The following is a 19,403-nucleotide window of genomic DNA, read 5'->3' as shown; positions in this document are numbered from 1 at the left end:
GTAAATAATTAAAAATTCAATGCTGCAAATTGTGGAAAGAATATTTCTCTTGTAGTGTTGTACTTGGGACAGACAATAAAAAAAGTGTTTCTCATCCTCTGTTTGATACACAGTGTTTACATAGTCGCTGTTCTTTAGGAATCCTGGATTTTTGTTTTCCTTTCTCTATTTCTAAGTCGTGGTCACTGAGTCTATATTTTGTAAGAATTTGTCTTTCTTTTAATTGTTAAATTGATAAGTAATTTGCCAATTTTTTGGTTCTTTTTATGGCTGAATAACACTGGAGTTTGGTTTGGAGGTCATTTTACATCATAATTATACTTCAGATTTTATAAATTTCTTTGTGAATGTTGGGGCTGTGGTTGGAGTCAAACTCAGCACGAGTATATTTAGAGGATGAGACACTTTGAGGGTTTCATTGGCAAGAAGGGCTTGACCTTGAATAGACTTATGAGTGTCAGACTGACTCAAGTGATGCCAGAAGTGAGCAGCTCTTTTTGTATTTTATCCCTGCAGGCATTGCAAGTGCCTCTGTTTACCATTAGAATGTTTTCTGCAAACTTTCAAACTTTAACTGGTGCCATTTTTTTTTTTTTTTTTTTTTACAAATTAATATGGTAACACTTTCTGTGAAGCCCATATTTATGATAAATTATAAGGGTAGTCTTAAGTCATTATAATGAATGCATAATACATTATAAAAAACTTATATGTTATTTCATCTTATAAATAAGCATAACAACAGTTATAATACATTATAATGTTTACACATTTGTGGTTATAACTTTTAAGATTCTGATTATTTATAACACAAAATGAACACCATATTAAATCTACTTTGACATTTATAATGGACTATATATCTTGACATTGTTTATTTAAGATCTGCACTGTATCTTACTACATCTTGTAAGTGTTTAGGTGTGGAGTGTTATTTGAGTGTTCACTGTGAGGCTTAATTTAATTTTGTTGTGAGCTAGTTAATAATTTCAACTGAAAAAAAGCAATGTTTATATGTTAGGTTATATTTTATTTTGATGGTCCCCTTAGTCTATTGACTATAAGCTACTTTTCAACTACATGTCAACTAACTCTCATTAGAGTATCAATAGGCTTAGGTTAAGGTTAGGGTAGGTAGAATGTTGACGTACTTGCAAAGCTACTCAAAGTTAGTCAGTTTGTCTGTTGGGGAACCATCGAAAAGTGTCAGCATATATTTAGCAGACATACTACTAATACTCCAATGACTGCTAGCTGACATGTAGTTGCAGAGTTACTTATCAACAGCTGTTGAAAGGGTATCATCAAACTGATATTACAATAAAAATTATTCAAAGCAATTTGTGTCATATTACACATTCATCTGATCTGATATCTGATCGTATGGCTGTTTGAGAAAAAAAAAAAACTTTATGTTTACTCTTTAAACACAAATTATCAAGTAATAGCCTTAAAATGACAATCATTTTCTTTTACCATGTTCTTTTAAAATGTTCTCAAAAGGAAATTATTGAAGTTGTATAATATCAACCTTTGAAGCATTACAAAATCCATGTATACTGCTCAATAGATTACTCATATACTGCATATACTGCATATACTGCAAATACTGCATATTATCACATGAATGGTAAGTTTATCACACAAACCTCACAGCTCTGCCATTGGTTGGGAATGCTGGGTCGGAGTTTCTGTTCACACACCACTTTCCTCATATCATCCATTGATGGGTCTGATTGTACCTGCTCATAATAAGGCAACTGGAAATCTTCATAAATCCCTGCAGAGCACAAAGCATTCATGCTATTTTATTTATTTTTATTTATTTATCTTTTTTAAAGAAGTATTGATTTTAAGTTTGGATGTAGATATGCAACATTTAAAGGGGGCATGTCATATATTTTGTTTCTTCCGTAGTTGAGACCTAAACACTCATTATATTGTATCTCATGACCATTTTTCTCACTATCTCTGAACCTAACAATTGAACATGCTTCTGTGAAATACCCTCCATTTTGATTGGCTAACCTTTTTACATGTGAAATGAATAGTAACAGTAGTAGTAGCACACAGGCTATGGGTTTAGTCTCAGGTCTATAGTATACTGTTGTTTAAAATAATAAACATCAACTCTGTCTGTCTGTCTATCTATCTCTTTATCTATCTGTCTGTCTGATTGTGTCTGTCTGTCTGTCTATCTGTCTGTCTGTCAATAATTTACTTTATGAAATATATATATATATATATATATATATATATATATATATATATATATATATATATATATTAACGCAAGCCATTTCAGTATAGAAGAAACCCTTCTTCACTCAAAACATCATTCAGTCCACTGCTGGTGTATATTTATTGGGATCTGAAAACTTTTCAACACAGCAAGGCACCTTGGATGGAGCATCTGTGAGCAAGTTCCCAGAACACCAGGCCCATTGAATAGATATCAGCACGCTTAAATGACTCAAAGCTGCTCATGTTTACGGAATCATCCAGGATCTCGGGAGCCATGTACCTGCAGAAACAAACACACTCACATTAGAGTAATGTACCCACACCACATGAACGCATTAACCCCCATCAAGATGTCCTCATACACCTGAAAGCAAACAATGTCTTATACAGGGACACAAAGTACATACAGAGTTGACAGAGAACACACACACATACTAAAACTAATTTATAGTCAAACACACACAGATACACATACATGCAAAGATACATGTGCTCTATGACTCAAGATATCTTGAATACACAAGTATAAAAGCGTAAAACACACGGACGATGGCAGTAATAGTAGTCTTTAATAGTCATATTATAGCATCTGTCACCACACGCAACCAACACTTTTATCCTCTTTTGTATTTACTGAGACAGTTGACTTTTTTGAAAAATAAGTATAGTTACAAACTACACTCATAGAATCAGACTTCTGAACATCAGCATAAAGCCTAGTCCACTTTACAACTTACTATGGCCAAGAACTGCCCACTTAGATAGCAGACCATGTGGTTGGCTTTCAAAACAATCTGTCATGTTTTTACAGAAGATTTAGTGACGGGTGCATCTGAAATCACACATATCTCTGAGACTAGACATAAAATATCCAAGTGTGCTTTGCTAAGTCTCTCTGAAAAAAAAAAAAAGAAAAAAGAAAAAAAAAAGAAGCTCGAAGAAAAATGGCTTTCAAATATCCAAAGCCATCAACCACACAAACACAAATAGAGCGACTGGCTCTTACATGGAAGTGTTTATGATTCAATACTTAAATAAGTAATAATGACCTTATGTAAGAAAAATATTGTCTAACCTCTTGGTGCCCACTCTGTGGTTAATGGGGATGTCAATATTGTTGGTGTTTGAGTCATGTTTGACAGCAAGACCAAGATCAGCAATCACGGCAGTTCCATTCTTCTTAACCAGGATGTTCTTTGACTTTATGTCTCTGTGAGCAATGGCAGGCTTCCCTGTCCCAAGAGCAATATGCCAATTTAATAACAGCATACAACATATACCTGACAAGGCATTTTCATGCAAAAAGGTCGTCTTTAGTCTTCAAATTTATTTAAGACAACCAGTCCTAAAGAAGTGACAATTTTATTTCATTTTATTAATTTATAGCTGTGGCTAACTGTGTTAGTTGTGTTAACATGCAGGTTATTACATGAGTATTAATACCAAATATTTAGAGATGAGTAAAACTAGTTAATATCCTCAAGACTAGATTATTATAATGCAAAACTGGCTGGATATCTTGCAGTCTCCATTAACAAGCTCCATAAACAATCTGGTAATACCAGCCAAACATCGAGGGACACTTCACAGACCACTCCGTGTATTTCTAACAAATATTCTAGCATGGGCTTCAAAGACTACAATGTGTTGAATTACAACCAAGACCAGCCAGACAACAAGTTCTGCTTTACTGACTTGTCTTACTTATTAATCACATTTATTCTATGATCAGTATTACACTTAAGATGTAACTACATTTATCACATTTATTGTACTGTGCTGCCAAAGAAGGATGGACTTCTGCAGCTAAGTGTTTTTCTCTAAAGATTTTTCTCCCTCAGAGAAACAAGACCAAAAACAAAAAATCAAACTGATGATTCATTGCCTGTTCCTATATTCCTACTGTGTGTGATTAACACCTTGAGTGCCAATAATCTCCATGTGCAGGTGGGCAATGCCGCTGGCAATGGACAGTGCCAAAACTATCATCCCCTCCACTGATACTGTGTATCTGTTCAGGTAATCAAAGAGAGACCCGTGCTCATGATACTCAGACACCAGCCACAGTTGTGTCCATGAGCCATTATCTGAAGAAAGACAACAAATAAATAAAGAGATGATAGATAGATAGATAGATAGATAAATAGATAGATAGATAGATAGATAGATAGATAGATAGATAGATAGATAGATAGATAGATAGATAGATAGATAGATAGATAGATAGATAGATAGATAGAAAGTAGGGGTGGAACGACGCATGTATTCATACGGAACCGTCACGGTAAGGACATCTCGGTTCGGTGCATGAGGCCTTACAACGAATACAGGCAATTCACCCCAATCCAGAAGGGGGTGTATTAAAAAATAGGATGGTGTATATGGATTGTTTTTTTGTTTGTTTTTTTTCCTGTTGTACCAAAATCGTATCGAACCATAACCCCCGAACCGAGATAGGTACCGAACCGTGACATCTGTGTACCGTTCCACCCCTGATAGATAGATAGATAGATAGATAGATAGATAGATAGATAGATAGATAGATAGATAGATAGATAGATAGATAGATAGATAGATAGATAGATAGATAGATAGATAGATAGATAGATATACAATACAGGACATCCAAACACATTCAATGTTATTTGAAAACCTATGTCAAAAGTTCTTAGAAATGTACTCTTTTGTATTCATGTTGGTTTCATAACTTTAAAAAAAGCCCTTGAAATTTCATTTACTTTTGATTTACTGTATTTTCCTGACACCTGTACATGTGACTGTACATGGAATAATATTTCACCTTTTCTTAATCATTAGCATTATTATTTCACAAATGTATTTTAAATATACAGGTGCAATCAAAATTATTCAACCCCCAGAGACTTTAGAAATGCAAACTTTTCAGAAGATCTAGAATTTTATTTAAAAAAAAATGTATAAAGTTTATCAGCAAGTGATAATGTCAATATATATTGTAATATTTTTTAATAACACAGCTATGTCATAATTATTCAACACCTGTGCAAAATTCCTGTTTTTAAGTCACAAATTTTACTGGTAGGAAAACAAAATTGTCTTAAAACACAATTAAGCCTTTAGAAACAGAATTAGACGAGTAGAGCCTTCATGTAGGGGCATCTTGCCAAATACCACTCTTGACCAAGAAGAACATAAAAGGCTAGATATGATAGACCTGTAGAGTTCTGGAAGAATGATTTATGGAGTGCTGTGACCAAACTGGAACTTTCTGGACCCATGGATAAGCAGTCTGGTGCAAAAAAAGATGATGCAAAGAGTGTGATGCCTTCGGTGCAGAGACTGAAGCTTGATAATCAATGGACTTTTCTTGCAGGACAACCTTTCCAAAGTATACTCTATATCCAAATCTACTTATGTTTGGTTCAGGGATCAAGTCATAGAATGTTCTTGAGTAGCCTGTTCAGTCTTCAGATTTCTGAATCTCAGCAAAAATTTTGGTGAAATTTGAAGCAAGAAGTGAAAACCAAAAATCAGTGATCTGGAACCTTTTTCAAGTGAGTAATGGCCAAGATTGCAGTAGAAAGGATGACAGAAGATTCTAAGCACTTACAAGCATTTTTTTATTGGATGTTATAAAGAATAAAAGATTATGCAGCAAATTTGACTTTTGGAGGTTGAATAATTTTGTACATGAATGTTTAGAGCACATTTTTGTTTTAGTTTGTTGTTTTTGTTGTTTTTCAGATTTTTTTTTTTTTAATCAACTTTATGTTCTAAAATCACTCAAATGTGTATTAATAAACTTTCTCTAATAGTTAACTGATGCCTTTGTTTGTTTGTTTGTTTGTTTGTTTGTTTGTTTGTTTGTTTGTTTGCATAAAATTTTGTTCTCACCAGCAAAATCAAATTTTGATTGCAACAATATATACTGTGGCACTGAACTGAATTATTATTATTATTATTATTTACTAGATATAATATGACTTTCAGGAACACATAATATTTTGAAGATTTGAGACTATGGGAACACATAAGTAACCAAGTCATTCTATTTCATAGGTTCACTCGATGTTGCTTAAGTAGCTGATGCTATGAATACAGAATACCACAGCACCATAATAATATGGTAACTGCTGGGTTATCAGCCTGCTACTACACACATATCCTCCCCTGCTACAGCCACCTTAGCAACCAAATAGCTGCTCAGACTTGCTCCACTGGCTCGTATGGTCAGAGTAAACCTTTAATGTCTGTGCAACCTTTCACTCTTCCGAGACTCAAAGGGTGGAGAAGAAACGGACTGTAACAAAACAGCTTGGGAGCAATACGAAGTAAATACAACCTTGACTATATATAGAAACTAGTGGTGGGCATAGATAAATTTTTTTAATCTAGATTAATCTCACTGTAATCTTGGAATTAATCTAGATTAATCGATTCAAATTATTCAAATTATGTTCAATAAGATGTACTTGTTAGTACTGATAGAGCTGTGCTGCACTCAAACATAGTAGTTTGACGACGACTTTTCCCCTGCGCTACATTGCTTGGCCCGGCATCTTCCGCATTAGCTAAGGGATGCTTTGTGTTTAGGTGGTACTTGAGACTGGAGGAACTCATACAGTAAACTAATTCCGCATTGCACAAGTTGCAAACAACCTTACGCCTGTTTCACACACTCCGTCTGCAGTGCGTATGCGTTGCACTTTTTTTATTTATTTTTTTTACGATTCTAGCGTTCACGCGGTTGTGGTCCGTCAGTGCGTTCCAGGAGCGGTGCGTCTGCAGCAGTGCAGCAATCGTTTACGTACCGAGTCTATTTTTGCTGTGCTGCATGGTTTGAATTAAAATGACAGCGCATTGTTCGCGGTAAAAATTAACATGGATTGACACGGAAATGCAGTAATTTTACATAAATGTATACTAATTAAAGCCTACTGTGTTTCACACGCAACACATGGGTTTTTGGCTAGGTTTAAAACAAGAAAAAGAGCACCTTTAGATAAACGAGGCAACATGATATAGGCCTATGCACTTTTATGGAAGCAGAAAAACAAAGTTCATTAAGAACCGTGCGATTGCTTGTAATAAAGATTTAAATGCAAAAGGCACGTGAGTCAACTGTTTCTGTCAGTGGTGCTTTAAATTTAAATATTTGCAATATCCCAACAAGAAAAGTAGGCTAATTGTTGTGTTTAAATGTTTTGCCGCTTTCTTGATCAACTTATTATACAAACCTAGAAGTCAAATGCATGAATAATATGTTGTTTATATTTATTAAGTTTAAACTAATGTCTATAATTATGAAAGATTGTTATTGTTCTGTGATAAGAGTCACAATTTATTTTAATTTTTATTTTTTTTAACATGGTTTGAAATATAGAATAATGAACAAATATTGTGTTTGTGGACTAAACAGCCGCGGATCAGTAGCGGACTGCAAACGCGTCGTGTGAAAGCACAATGAGTCCGTGCTGCTTCTGCACCACAAACGTAACGCACACAGACTGCATACGCACTGCAGACGGAGTATGTGTGAAACAGGCGTGAGTCTTGTCGAGGTTTTTTTTTGGGGAAGCTTGGTAATTTCACAGTAGGCATACACACAAGTTCGAAGACTCGTTCTCGCCCCATACAGTGCAATTCGTCTAGGTATACATCCGCACTAAACTATCACGGTGAAAGTCATCATAGCTTGCGTAATATAGACCCAGCTCCCAACCCAACTTTGAGAATAGATTAACGGCGATATTTTTTTTATCGCCCGATAAGAGTCTTACGTTAACGCAGCATGTTAACGCCGATAACGGCCCACCACTAATAGAAACATAGGTCATAACAAGACCTTCACCAGATCAGGAGCAAAATCCATACAGGAAGGGCTCATTAACAAGGGCAGTAAATCTCTCTAAAGGCCAGAGTCTATTGAGAGAAGAGAGAGCCAAAAAAGTTTTAAGAGTCCAAAACATCTGAGGCTGACTCCAATGGCTCGAACATGCTCAGCAGCAATTGCAGCCAAATCTACCTTGAGAGTAACTGAAGCTGCACCCACAGAGGAAAAACTCTTGAAGGAATGCAAGCACTGAACTAACAGACCAGTTAACCAAATCCAACCCTTGCTCCATGGAACAAAAAGCTGCCACTTAAAGGCAGAGAGTTATCTCAGAAGAGAGATCAGAATCAGTCAGAGTGCTCCATTCAGAGGCCAAACCCAAAGATTCAACATCCCTGGACGAGGATGCCATATAGTGCCCCAAGCCTGAGAAATGCATCTGGCCTAATTGGAATCTCCCAAGGAAATCCCTCCAGAAGAGACAACAGGTCTGAAAACCAAACCTGGGATGGCCAAAATGGAGCGACTAACAAAAGATGCACTCTGTCTTCCTTCACCCTCAGAAAAACCAATGAGAGCAGCCATATCGGCAGACAATGTACAGGTTGTGTTATGCCACAGCATCTCTAGCCAGAGGTGATGGAGGGGACAGAACCAAAGAGGGCACTGGGCTGTTTGAAAAAAAAAACAGATCCACCTCTGCCCTGCCAAATCTCTGCCAGATCAGACTTAGTACTTATGAGTGGAGCCATCACTCCCTGGACCTCAACCCGTGCCTTGAGAGCAAGTCTGCTCTCAGGTTTAGCCAACCTGAGACATGGACCACCCTCAAAAACAGGAAAATTGCTCTGTGCCCAGAACAGAACACAATTTGCTAACTTCCACAAGGGATAAAAACGCATTCCCCCTCAGCAGTCAAGCCAGAGCCCTCATCCATGTCCTTAAGGGCATCTGCCTGCAACACCATCATAATTTGTGATCTGTACCAAAGGAAAAATACACTCTTTTCAGGATCTTAATTAATATTACCCAATGGAGATCCTGTAAGAAAATCAAAAGCCTATAAGATGAATGTATGCAAAGGCCAGCCAAGAATCGCTCATCCATCTTGGATTGAGCCCGAGGCTGAGTTGCCTCCACAGCGTGATAAATAATGTCCAACAAACTCATTATAGGATAAAGAAGAGCATGCTACCTGGCTGCTTACCACAGAGTCAACTATTGAAGCATCGCCGAGTAAACCAATGAAAGGAAATTCCTGTCATGAAATCATACAAAAATGTTGTAATAGAAAAATATGATTACTCAATTATATGGGAATTTCTATGATTATAATGGACTTATGTAACAATAACAATAACAAAAAAATGCATTGTTCTTCATGTATTGTCATGCATTCAGACACCAAAATCGCACAATGATACCTTTGTTATCAGCAGCAATAAAACCCAGAATATTCTCATGTCGTAGCATGATAGTCTGATAAATCTCAGCTTCACGAAACCAGGAACGCTCATCTCGTGAAGAGAAGATCTTCACAGCGACGTCCTCCCCACTCCATTTGCCCCTCCACACTTCCCCAAAGCGCCCCTTCCCAATACTCTCCTGGAGGACAATAGTTCGAGCAATTGTTCTCTGGACCAATAGGGGCAATCCTAAAAAAATATAACATAAGCTGTGAGTTAAAGGGTTAACAACTATATATATGTCCATGCTTCTATTCAAAGCTCATATTTGCATAATCTTTTTTTGTTTTGTTGAGCACAGCCAGCTCTTACCTGATCCCGAGCCAGAGGTGTTCATGTCATAGATGAGCTCTTTTAGGCATTTGTCAGTTGACACCAGAGCCTGGTCATCCAGGGGCTCCTCTGGATCCTGTTTGTGGGCTTTGATGTGGTTGCACTGCAGGTTTTGTATGGCACACATTCCCAGAATGACACCTACACACACCAGGCATGATGGCACAAGAATTACGGCTGCTAGTTCCAGCTGACTCCACCCAGACCCCTCAGGCGGTGGCTCTACAGCAATATACACACACATACACATACGTTGGTCATATCATGCAATGTTTTTTATACAGTGAAGATATTTGTTAAATGTTGATTGCATTAGATGTAAATCAGATCTTGATTTAATAAGAACCATGTCAGATGTAGTCAGTTTTCGACGTGTTTAATTATATTTGGGGTTTTGACAATTTTGGCCAGAGGCGAAAAGACACTACAACGATTAGAAAAAAAATGAAGTGCCAAAAATTATAGGGCACATCCCATACCATATCCATCCCTCATACGAAACAATACTTCGGCATTTTGGAGATATGTGAAATGATTCCACTTTAAACACGTATGCAGACCTAATTTTTAATAATTTGGGAGGGGAATAATCAGTTCTTATAGGGGACATCCAATACTGTGTACTTGCCTCATACGATATGATGTTAATTTTATGTTTTGGAGTAATATGCCAATGATCCTCTTCACAGTGCTATAATACAGGGTATTTTTTTTATTATTACAGATGGCTTGGCCACAATAAATTCTCCACTGATTTTCCATGTACATAAATCTATGAAATGCTTGCCCATATATACAAATTATTTGCTTATATCTATAAAACACTCATGTATCCATAAAAATGGTCAGGAAACAGAAATTACTCCCCATGACTCTTGCTTCCTGAGAAGCTCCAGTACTGAGGCAGGAAATATTCTCCCTTCTGGAGATAGGGGCCATAGATGAAGTGCTTCCCTTTTAGAGGGAGTCTGGACTTTTACAGTCGCTATTTTCTGGTGCTGAAGAAAAATGGCATTGTTTAAACCCCAGGTTTTATGCTTATTCTGGTGCAATCACAGGAGTTGGCAATTTGTCATCAGGATTTAGTTCTCAATCATTTTAAGGGAAGAGAGTACTGTTGCCAGGACAACAGATGGTTGTTCTAGGGGTGGATCTGGACTCACATGATACAGGCAAAATTCAATTTTTTTCTCACGTCCAGTTGCTCCATCTCTGTCGGAGTTCAGATTAGGACAGATGGTCTATGTGGGTTTATATTGTATACTGTGATTCCATTGGGCCCACTCCATATTAGAACCAATGGTTTTACTATTGGCTCTGTCCTCTCTGTCCTCCTGATAAACCAGCAGTTACTTCATAGTATGATGCTGTGGTATACTTTTTCCATAGTGTCAACTACTCACACAGCGTCTCTGTCGTGTATATAACCTTGTTTCCCTGAGTAGGGAAAGAGACACTGTATAGCTTGTCATTCTCAGTCCTACTATGGCTTCCTTCGTCTGGAAATCCTGGGACTGATGGCACTAGTGATATGCCTCAGTAGGCCCAGTGGGCCCCAGATAGTTGTTATGCCCTATATGTTCTTATGCCCTAAAAGTTATCCCTTTTTTTCCCGTTCTGATCATCTCTCTCCACATCCCCGCCCCACACTACAGATCAATGAAGACAATGTGTGCCAGGTCTTTAGGAAGTACAAAAGAAGAAAGGCACCAGGCCCAGATGGCCTGTCTAAAAAAACCTGTGCTGACCAGCTGGCCCCCATCTTTTCACAAATCTTCAACAGATCTCTGGAGTTATGTGAAGTCCCTTCCTGCTTCAAACGCTCCACCATCATCCCCCTTCCAAAGAAACCAAAGATAACAGGACTTAACGACTACAGACCTGTGGCTCTAACATCTGTCGTCATGAAGTCGTTCGAAAAACTGGTTCTGGCTTATCTGAAGGACATCACTGGACCCTTACTGGACCCCCTGCAGTTTGCTTATGGAGCAAATAGGTCCGTGGATGATGCAGTCAACATGGGAATCAGGACAAAACAGGGACTTATGTGAGGATCCTGTTTGTGGACTTTAGTTCGGCTTTCAACACTATCATTGGATCACCAGCTTTCTGACAGATAGGCAACAGCTAGTGAGACTGGGGAAATTCATGTCAAACAGCCGCTCCACCAACACTGGTGCACCTCAGGAATGTGTTCTCTCCCCACTGCTCTTCTCCCTGTTCAGCAACGACTGCACCTCTAAAGACCCCTCTGTCAAGCTCCAGAAGTTCGCAGACAACACTACAGTCATCGGTCTCCTCCAGGACGGTGACAAATCTGCTTACAGACAAGAGGTTGAGCAGCTCTGGTGCAGTCTTAACAACCTGGAGCTGAACATGCTCAAAATGGTGGAGATGATAGTGGACTTCAGGAGAAATCCCCCTGCACTCTCCCCACTCACCATCATAGACAACACTGTGGCTGCAGTGGAGTCATTCAGATTCCTGGGAACCACCATCTCTCAGGACCTGAAGTGGGACAATCACATTGACTCCATTGTTAAAAAGGACTACTTCTTGTCCGCTTGATCCTATTCCATCTCATCTCCTTCAAGGCATTTCTCCTGCAGTTGTACCTGCACTCACTCACATCATTAACATATCCCTCCACACTGGTGTTTTCCCCTCGTCATTTAGACAGGCTCGTATAACTCCACTACTTAAGAAACCCACCCTCAACCCATCTCTTTTAGAGAACTACAGACCAGTTTCCCTTCTTCCTTTCATTGCAAAAACACTTGAACGAGCTGTATTCAACCAAGTCTCTACCTTTCTCACACAGAACAACCTCCTTGACAGCAACCAAGACTGCCTTGTTCTCAGTTGTTGAAGCCCTAAGACTGGCAAGAGTGGAATCCAAATCTTCAGTACTTATCTTGCTTGATCTATCTGCTGCTTTTGACACGGTTAACCACCAGATCCTCAACCCTACTGACAAAGGGCATCTCAGGAACCGCACTCCAGTGGTTTGAGTCTTACCTATCAGATAGGTCCTTCAAAGTATCTTGAAGAGTTGAGGTGTCTAAGTCGCAACATCTAATTACTGGGGTGCCTCAGGGCTCAGTTCTTGGACCACTTCTCTTCTCTGTCTACATGGTATCATTAGGTTCTGTCATTCAGAAACATGGCTTTTCATACCATTGCTATGCTATGACACTCAACTCTACCTCTCATTCCATCCTGATGATCCATCAGTAGCTGCTCACATCTCAGCTTGTCTAACAGACATTTCTTGCTGGATGAAGGACCATCACCTACAACTCAACCTTGCCAAGACGGAACTGCTTGTGGTTCCAGCAAACCTATCGTTTCATTACAATTTCACCATCAAGTTAGGCACATCAACCATAACTCCTTCAAAAACAGCCAGAAACCTTGGAGTTATGATTGATGATCAGCTTACTTTCTCAGACCACATTGCTTAAAAATGTCCGGTCCTGCAGATTTGCTTTATTCAACATTAAGAAGATCAGGCCCTTTCTTTCGGAACATGCTGCACAACTCCTTGTTCAAGCTCTTGTTCTGTCCAGGCTAGACTATTGCAACGCTCTTTTTGCAGGTCTTCCAGCTAGTTCTATGAAACCTTTACAATTAATCCAGAACGCGGCAGCAAGATTAATTTTTAATGAGCCGAAAAGAATACACATCACACCTCTGTTTATCAATTTGCACTGGCTACCAATAGCTGCTTGCATAAAATTCAAGGCATTGATGTTTGCCTACAAAACCACCACTGGGTCTGCACCCCTTTACCTAAATTCATTACTTCAGACTTATGTGCCCTCTAGAAGCTTGCGTTCTGCAAGTGAACGTCGCTTGATTGTGCCATCCCAAAGAAGCACAAAGTCACTTTTACGGACTTTTAAATTAAATGTTCCCTCCTGGTGGGATGACCTGCCCAACTCAATCCGAGCAGCTGAGTCCTTAGCCATCTTCAAGAATCGGCTTAAAACACATCTCTTCCATCTTTATTTGACCCTCTAACTTTTGCATTCACTATTCTAATTCTATTTAAAAAAAAAAAAAATCTAACTACCCTTTCTAATCTTTTTGTATTCTATCTATTTTCTTTTCATTTATTATACAATTATAAAAAAAAAGACCTCTAACACTAGCTTGTACTTTTCTTTTTCTATTCTATCTGTTTTCTTTTTATTTATTATATTATTTAAAAGCCCTTGCTACGTATACTTCGTTTAGGCTAACTGAGACTTGTTATAGCACTTATATATCATTGCTCTTTTGTTGTTTTTGATTGCTTCCATTGTCCTCATTTGTAAGTCGCTTTGGATAAAAGCGTCTGCTAAATGACTAAATGTAAATGTAAATGTAAAAAGGCCCAACAAAGGTTGTACTTCCTTCGCCAGCTAAGGAAGTTTAACCTGCCACAGGAGCTCCTGAAACAGTTCTACTCAGCCGTCATTGAGTCTGTCCTGTGCACTTCAATAGCTGTTTGGTTTGGTTCAGCTACAAAATCAGACATCAGAAGACTACAGAGAACGGTTCGGACTGCTGAAAGGATTATTGGTGCTCCCCTGCCCACCCTTCATGAACTGTATACATCCAGAGTGAGGAAAAGGGCTCAGAAAATCACTCTGGATCCCTCACATCCTACAGTAGTTATCCCCTTTTTGAACTTTTGCCATCTGGCCTGCGTTTCAGAGCCGCAAATACCAGGACAGCTAGGCACAAGAACAGTTTCTTCCCCCAGGCAATCTACCTCATGTACAGTTAAATGTTCCCAACTTTATGCAATAAAAATGTGCAATAACCTTATATTTATTTGTTACCACCTCCATCCTAGTATATCCCTGCATCTCATTCTATTCTATTCCATTCTATCAGCTATACCACAACTGTATATACAATTTATTTATTTTTCGATTTATTTTTCTATGTTTGTCTATTTATATTTACGTGTGTATTTATTTTTATTTTTTCTGTGTGTTGTTGTTGTCTCTGTGTAATGGAAGCTTATGACACTAAAACAAATTCCTTGTATGCGCAAGAATACTTGGCAATAAAGCGCTTTCTGATTCTGATTCTATATTTGTCATCATTGTGATTTAAAAGATCGAATAAGCCATTGTGCCATCTCTTGTGCCATGCCTACTCTGCTTGCTGTCACTGCAACAGCTATAACTGCTACTGGATGCATCAAAGCGAATGTGCGAATCATTTGTCCTTCATCGTGCCTCATCTTGTGTAAACAATAATGCTGATTATTATAAATATATTTGCTTTTGATACGTCGCAAGGGTATTACTGATGCTCATGATCTGTGAATGATCATAAGTTGTGTAATAAATAATAAGTTGTGATCCTGATGGAAATCTAAAGAAGCCTGAACAATCTTTTGGAAACAATTTTTTTTAACCACACAAACAGCACTTCAGCTCAATTTGAATGAAGTGTCCATAGAATGCCGTTCCTTACAGGGGTGCAAAATGAATCTGCTCCCGCCCTGATTGAAAAGAAAACCGTGATTGTTTATAGCGGGAATGTGTTACGATTGGTCAGAGAAGTGTGGCTGTTATCTGTTTGGCTTGAGTACACGGTGGGTGGAGTCCACGCATTTGTGGATTGTCAGCGTCTTGATGCTAGAAATGTTTCAAAATTTCAAAAGTTGTTTGTGACAAAAATATATTTGTGAATATGTATTTTTTTTTATTTGCAAATCTCATTTTATTAATTTGTGAATTTAATTAGTGTTTGTGAAACTCTAAGATTTATTTGTGGACCTCATTGCTAGGGCATAGATATGTGATTCCAGGCAGTTGCTAGGGTGATCTTATGGTTGTTAGGTCAATAGAGGCCAACCCTGTGTTACTATGATTTTTCTGGTCTTTTGCATGCTGTCATGTGGTTGCTTAGGTGGATGGTTGCTATGGTGTGGTTAGACTGTTTCTAGAGCGATACCAATAACTACTTTCCTGCCCCAGTCAGGAAATTAAAACATTTTCATGATGTTCTGTTGCTGAGATATGGCTTGTTCATGCATGTGATATTGTTCAGATATATGGTTTCTAAGATCCTCTAAATGGTTGCTTGGACATGGCTAGACAGTTTCCAGAGTGGAACTTAAAGCTGTTTGCCTACCAAAGTAAACAGAGCCGAACTACATATTACAGTAAAATGTTGTGATGTTTAAACATGGTCAGTGCATAAAGTTGCATAAGATGCATAAAATGCAAGATGGGTGTTGTTATGGAAAGACAAACTGCAGAAACTAATAAGGTAAAGAACCTTATTATGCATCAAAACAAATAAATGAAAGATTATTTGTTATTAAATCTTATCAGCTACATACATAACATTAGAAATCCATATACTGATAATATTTAATGATATACATTTTTTTATGTAGTCGAGTGAGCAGTCTGGTGGTGGTGACATATTCTACTGGTTGTACTGGTTAATGGAGCAGTGGGGAAAGGAGCCTGAAGCCATTTCAACAGCCTTGAACACAAAGCACTGTGAGATGCTGATCTTCTAAAGTACCATGAGGAACTTAAAATCTAGAACACGCAAATGAGGCCCTGAAGCAGGTGCAGAAGGTCTTTTATAATCAGGAACATGCAGACAAAGTTAACTTGAAATGTAGGTTTGCTTGCTGGAGCTTAACCTTGTGTTTGTATATCTTCTGACTCTTTGGGCTAGAGACTCAATTCTTGGTCCATCCACATTTGTCACTCTGGGATGGAGACTTGAAACATGCTCTATCCGCTGAACATAGTGTGTCTGTTTCCACATAAGTTGGAGGTGTAAGGGAAACAGGTCAATTTAGCTCAACAGGAATCATTTAAGATTTTATAGGGAATTTGGACAGAATAACTGTTTAACGGTTGATCACTGAGACGGCCAGCAATTAACTGAACGAGCCATATAATATCAACTCTGCAATGGATATTAATATCCAAAGTATAGTGAAAACACTATTAAGTAGCACAGTAACAAGATTGGCAGTTTAAGACATTAACTTGTAAGCACAAAACACAAGAAACCTTTCTTTTCAATATGAATAAGGCTTTATTAGATAAATCTAAGACATTTAAACTAATCTAACACATAAGTACACACACTCACACATTCACACAAGTTGCAGGAAGAGAGAAAGTGAGGAAATAATGAGTTTAAGAGAATGAAAATGTGAAATCCCAAGTTTACAGCAATACATGAAATTGCATAGACATGAATCCATCAATCACTTAATTAACCCTCGCATTGAGTTCTTCAATGAGGTTAAAAGGGGGTTCCCTTTGTTGTCATTGAAAAGGGGGGTTTCCTGAAGTTGCTGATTGGTTGGAAGTTCAGTGGTCGTTGAAGTGACGTCTTGGGAAGCCTGTGGTTGTGAGTTGTCTGAAAATGCGGAGTTGTGGGCTGGTTGTAGTTTTAGGCGGGCACTCGAGGTCGGACTCTGAGAAACGGCATTACAAAACTTAACTCAGAACACAAAACTCTCAATGGAAAAGAAAAGAAACCAAAGTTAAAGAATATTGGTAAAGTTTGATGAGACTTGGTGGTGTTTTTCCTCATGGTTTTGGAGGAGCTGGCGTGTAAGCCAGAGCACACTCAAAGAGCGCTAAAAAGAAGCGTCAAAACATGGTGGCAAAAAGCCAAAAAAAAACCTAAAAAGCAGGCATAACTAAAAAGTGATGACTTAAAGCAAAGGCTAAAAGCTAAAAAGCTAAAAGCATGGCTACAAGCCATGACCAAAAAGCTAAAAGGGCAAAATTTGATGGTGTCCTGAGTATTTAAACTGGGCTGTGGGACACCTCCCAAATGGTGTCTTAACCAGTTAGATATTGTCTTTGCTCAGGGCGTTGTATATTTCTCCTCCCAATTCATAAACCAAATGTTATCTTATCAGTCACATGGTCTGAATTTTCCCGCTCTTGCAGAGTATAATTTTGGACAATTTCTATAACAACAATATGATATATTTGACAAAGTATTGATTGATAGAAACGTTTAAAGCATGAATTTTCACACTCATACATACCCAACATGAATATAATCCTATAAACTATTCAATAGTTATTATGGGTTACATACAGTACATGCTATGAAGTTATGCAATGGACTGATATTTGTTTATAAGTCCTTTTAAGATGGTTTTAGTTGCATCTGTGTATGAAAAAGGCAGTCTCTCTGTAATTCTGTGAATGTGCTTGTGTACATTGTAAGGAACAAAATGTCAAAAGGTCTAGAAGGAGCCTGGTCTTTGTCCTGGGTGGGGGAAACCAGTCCAAAGAGCTTGTGATCATGATTACTATAATTGGTTTACATGTGATGGTCATGCTGTGCATCTCTTTGACCATCAATCTTGCTTATTTGCCCCAAAATTGACAATCTTCCCAATTGGAATTGTCAATAATTGTTATTTTGTTTTAATGTTGAAAGCTGTTCAAGCTGCTAGTTAGTGAACTTGTTTCAGACTTGTGGCGCTAGGGTATCGTGGACAGATTTATGACGTGGTCTAACGTCATAAAGCACCTCTTTGTGGAATTTGGCTCTTTGGGTTGTTTCAAACCAATCTGATCGAATCTTAAATTGTCTGATTCGAGGTCTGATAGCCTACATATCCCCCCTTCGGTCAGCGATTGTGCTGAGCTGAAGACATCGGCAAGCGCTGGAGAATCAAAGGCAGAAGAAGCAGACAAACACAGCAAACAACAAGACAACACCTCCATGACATTTACTTTACTGGTGCATGCATCAGGTTATTTAGGTACAGGTGGTTCAATTAATTTAGTACATTGAGGACAGTTTAGATCATTTTGGAAATTGTTGTTCTAATTTGTTCCAGTATGTTGATTTGAATTTTGTGGCTAATTTTGTTTGGTTCTTCTTGGTTGTCTTAATTTAAAACGTTTATCATTAATTTTCTAAGAACATCATTTGCAATGAAATGAATTGACCTATCATGCATGGAGCTCTTTGGCTTACATTCAGTTTAGAGTGGCTGGCGGATATTAGATGTGGCAAGTTGATCCTAATATCAGACCTTTGACCCTTGCCGGGTGTCTAGGTGTTTCACCTACTAAGGAAAGAGGGAAAGGAAAAGGATAGGTAAAAGAAGAAAAAAAACAAAACTGCTGTGGGTTTTCAGGCTTACAACTACTGTTGGATTAGGAACTCATGTGCAGCTAGTGTGTCATGTACCTTAACTTAGTTTCAGGTGTTCTACTTATTGTGAGGATGGCTGCATGTTTCTTTGTGGTGGGTATATGTAACTTTATGTTACGCTAAAATTAGGATATTCCACTTGTGGGAAGAAAATGTTGTTTTTTGTGATCAAATTTTTATTTTAAAGAGACAATACATGCAGGTATATACACGCCACAAAAATAGAGTATAAATATATATATTCACATACATACCTATACATAAGCATATATAGTGATGCATATGATTAACATTAATAAATAAATAAATAAATAAATAAATAAATAAAATAAAACCCCAGGAATAACCCAACCACCCACTGGATCCAGATCTCCAAATCT

The 19,403-nt window shown here is 38.0% G+C and overlaps 1 protein-coding gene across 2 annotated transcripts in view; it reads right to left on the bottom strand.

Annotated features, from left to right (window-relative positions):
- LOC109065484 (activin receptor type-1C-like) overlaps nt 1–19,403 on the bottom strand; it is a 75,180-nt gene that overhangs the window by 5,167 nt on the left and 50,610 nt on the right. For both annotated transcript variants that reach the window (XR_006160732.1, XM_042763105.1), the window contains exons 3-8: nt 9,835–10,077; nt 9,481–9,711; nt 4,164–4,331; nt 3,320–3,476; nt 2,400–2,524; nt 1,650–1,780 (exon numbers count right to left, since the gene is read on the bottom strand). Coding sequence is in view for 1 of the 2 variants with exons in the window: in XM_042763105.1 (XP_042619039.1) it covers nt 1,650–1,780; nt 2,400–2,524; nt 3,320–3,476; nt 4,164–4,331; nt 9,481–9,711; nt 9,835–10,077 (1,055 nt within the window). In the remaining variant the exon portion in view is untranslated. The remainder of the gene's footprint in view (nt 1–1,649; nt 1,781–2,399; nt 2,525–3,319; nt 3,477–4,163; nt 4,332–9,480; nt 9,712–9,834; nt 10,078–19,403) is intronic.

This window comes from Cyprinus carpio, chromosome A9 (assembly GCF_018340385.1).
Source record: "Cyprinus carpio isolate SPL01 chromosome A9, ASM1834038v1, whole genome shotgun sequence".
In the NCBI taxonomy this organism is placed as follows: Eukaryota; Metazoa; Chordata; class Actinopteri; order Cypriniformes; family Cyprinidae; genus Cyprinus; species Cyprinus carpio.
This window is presented reverse-complemented; position numbering and strand designations above follow the sequence as displayed.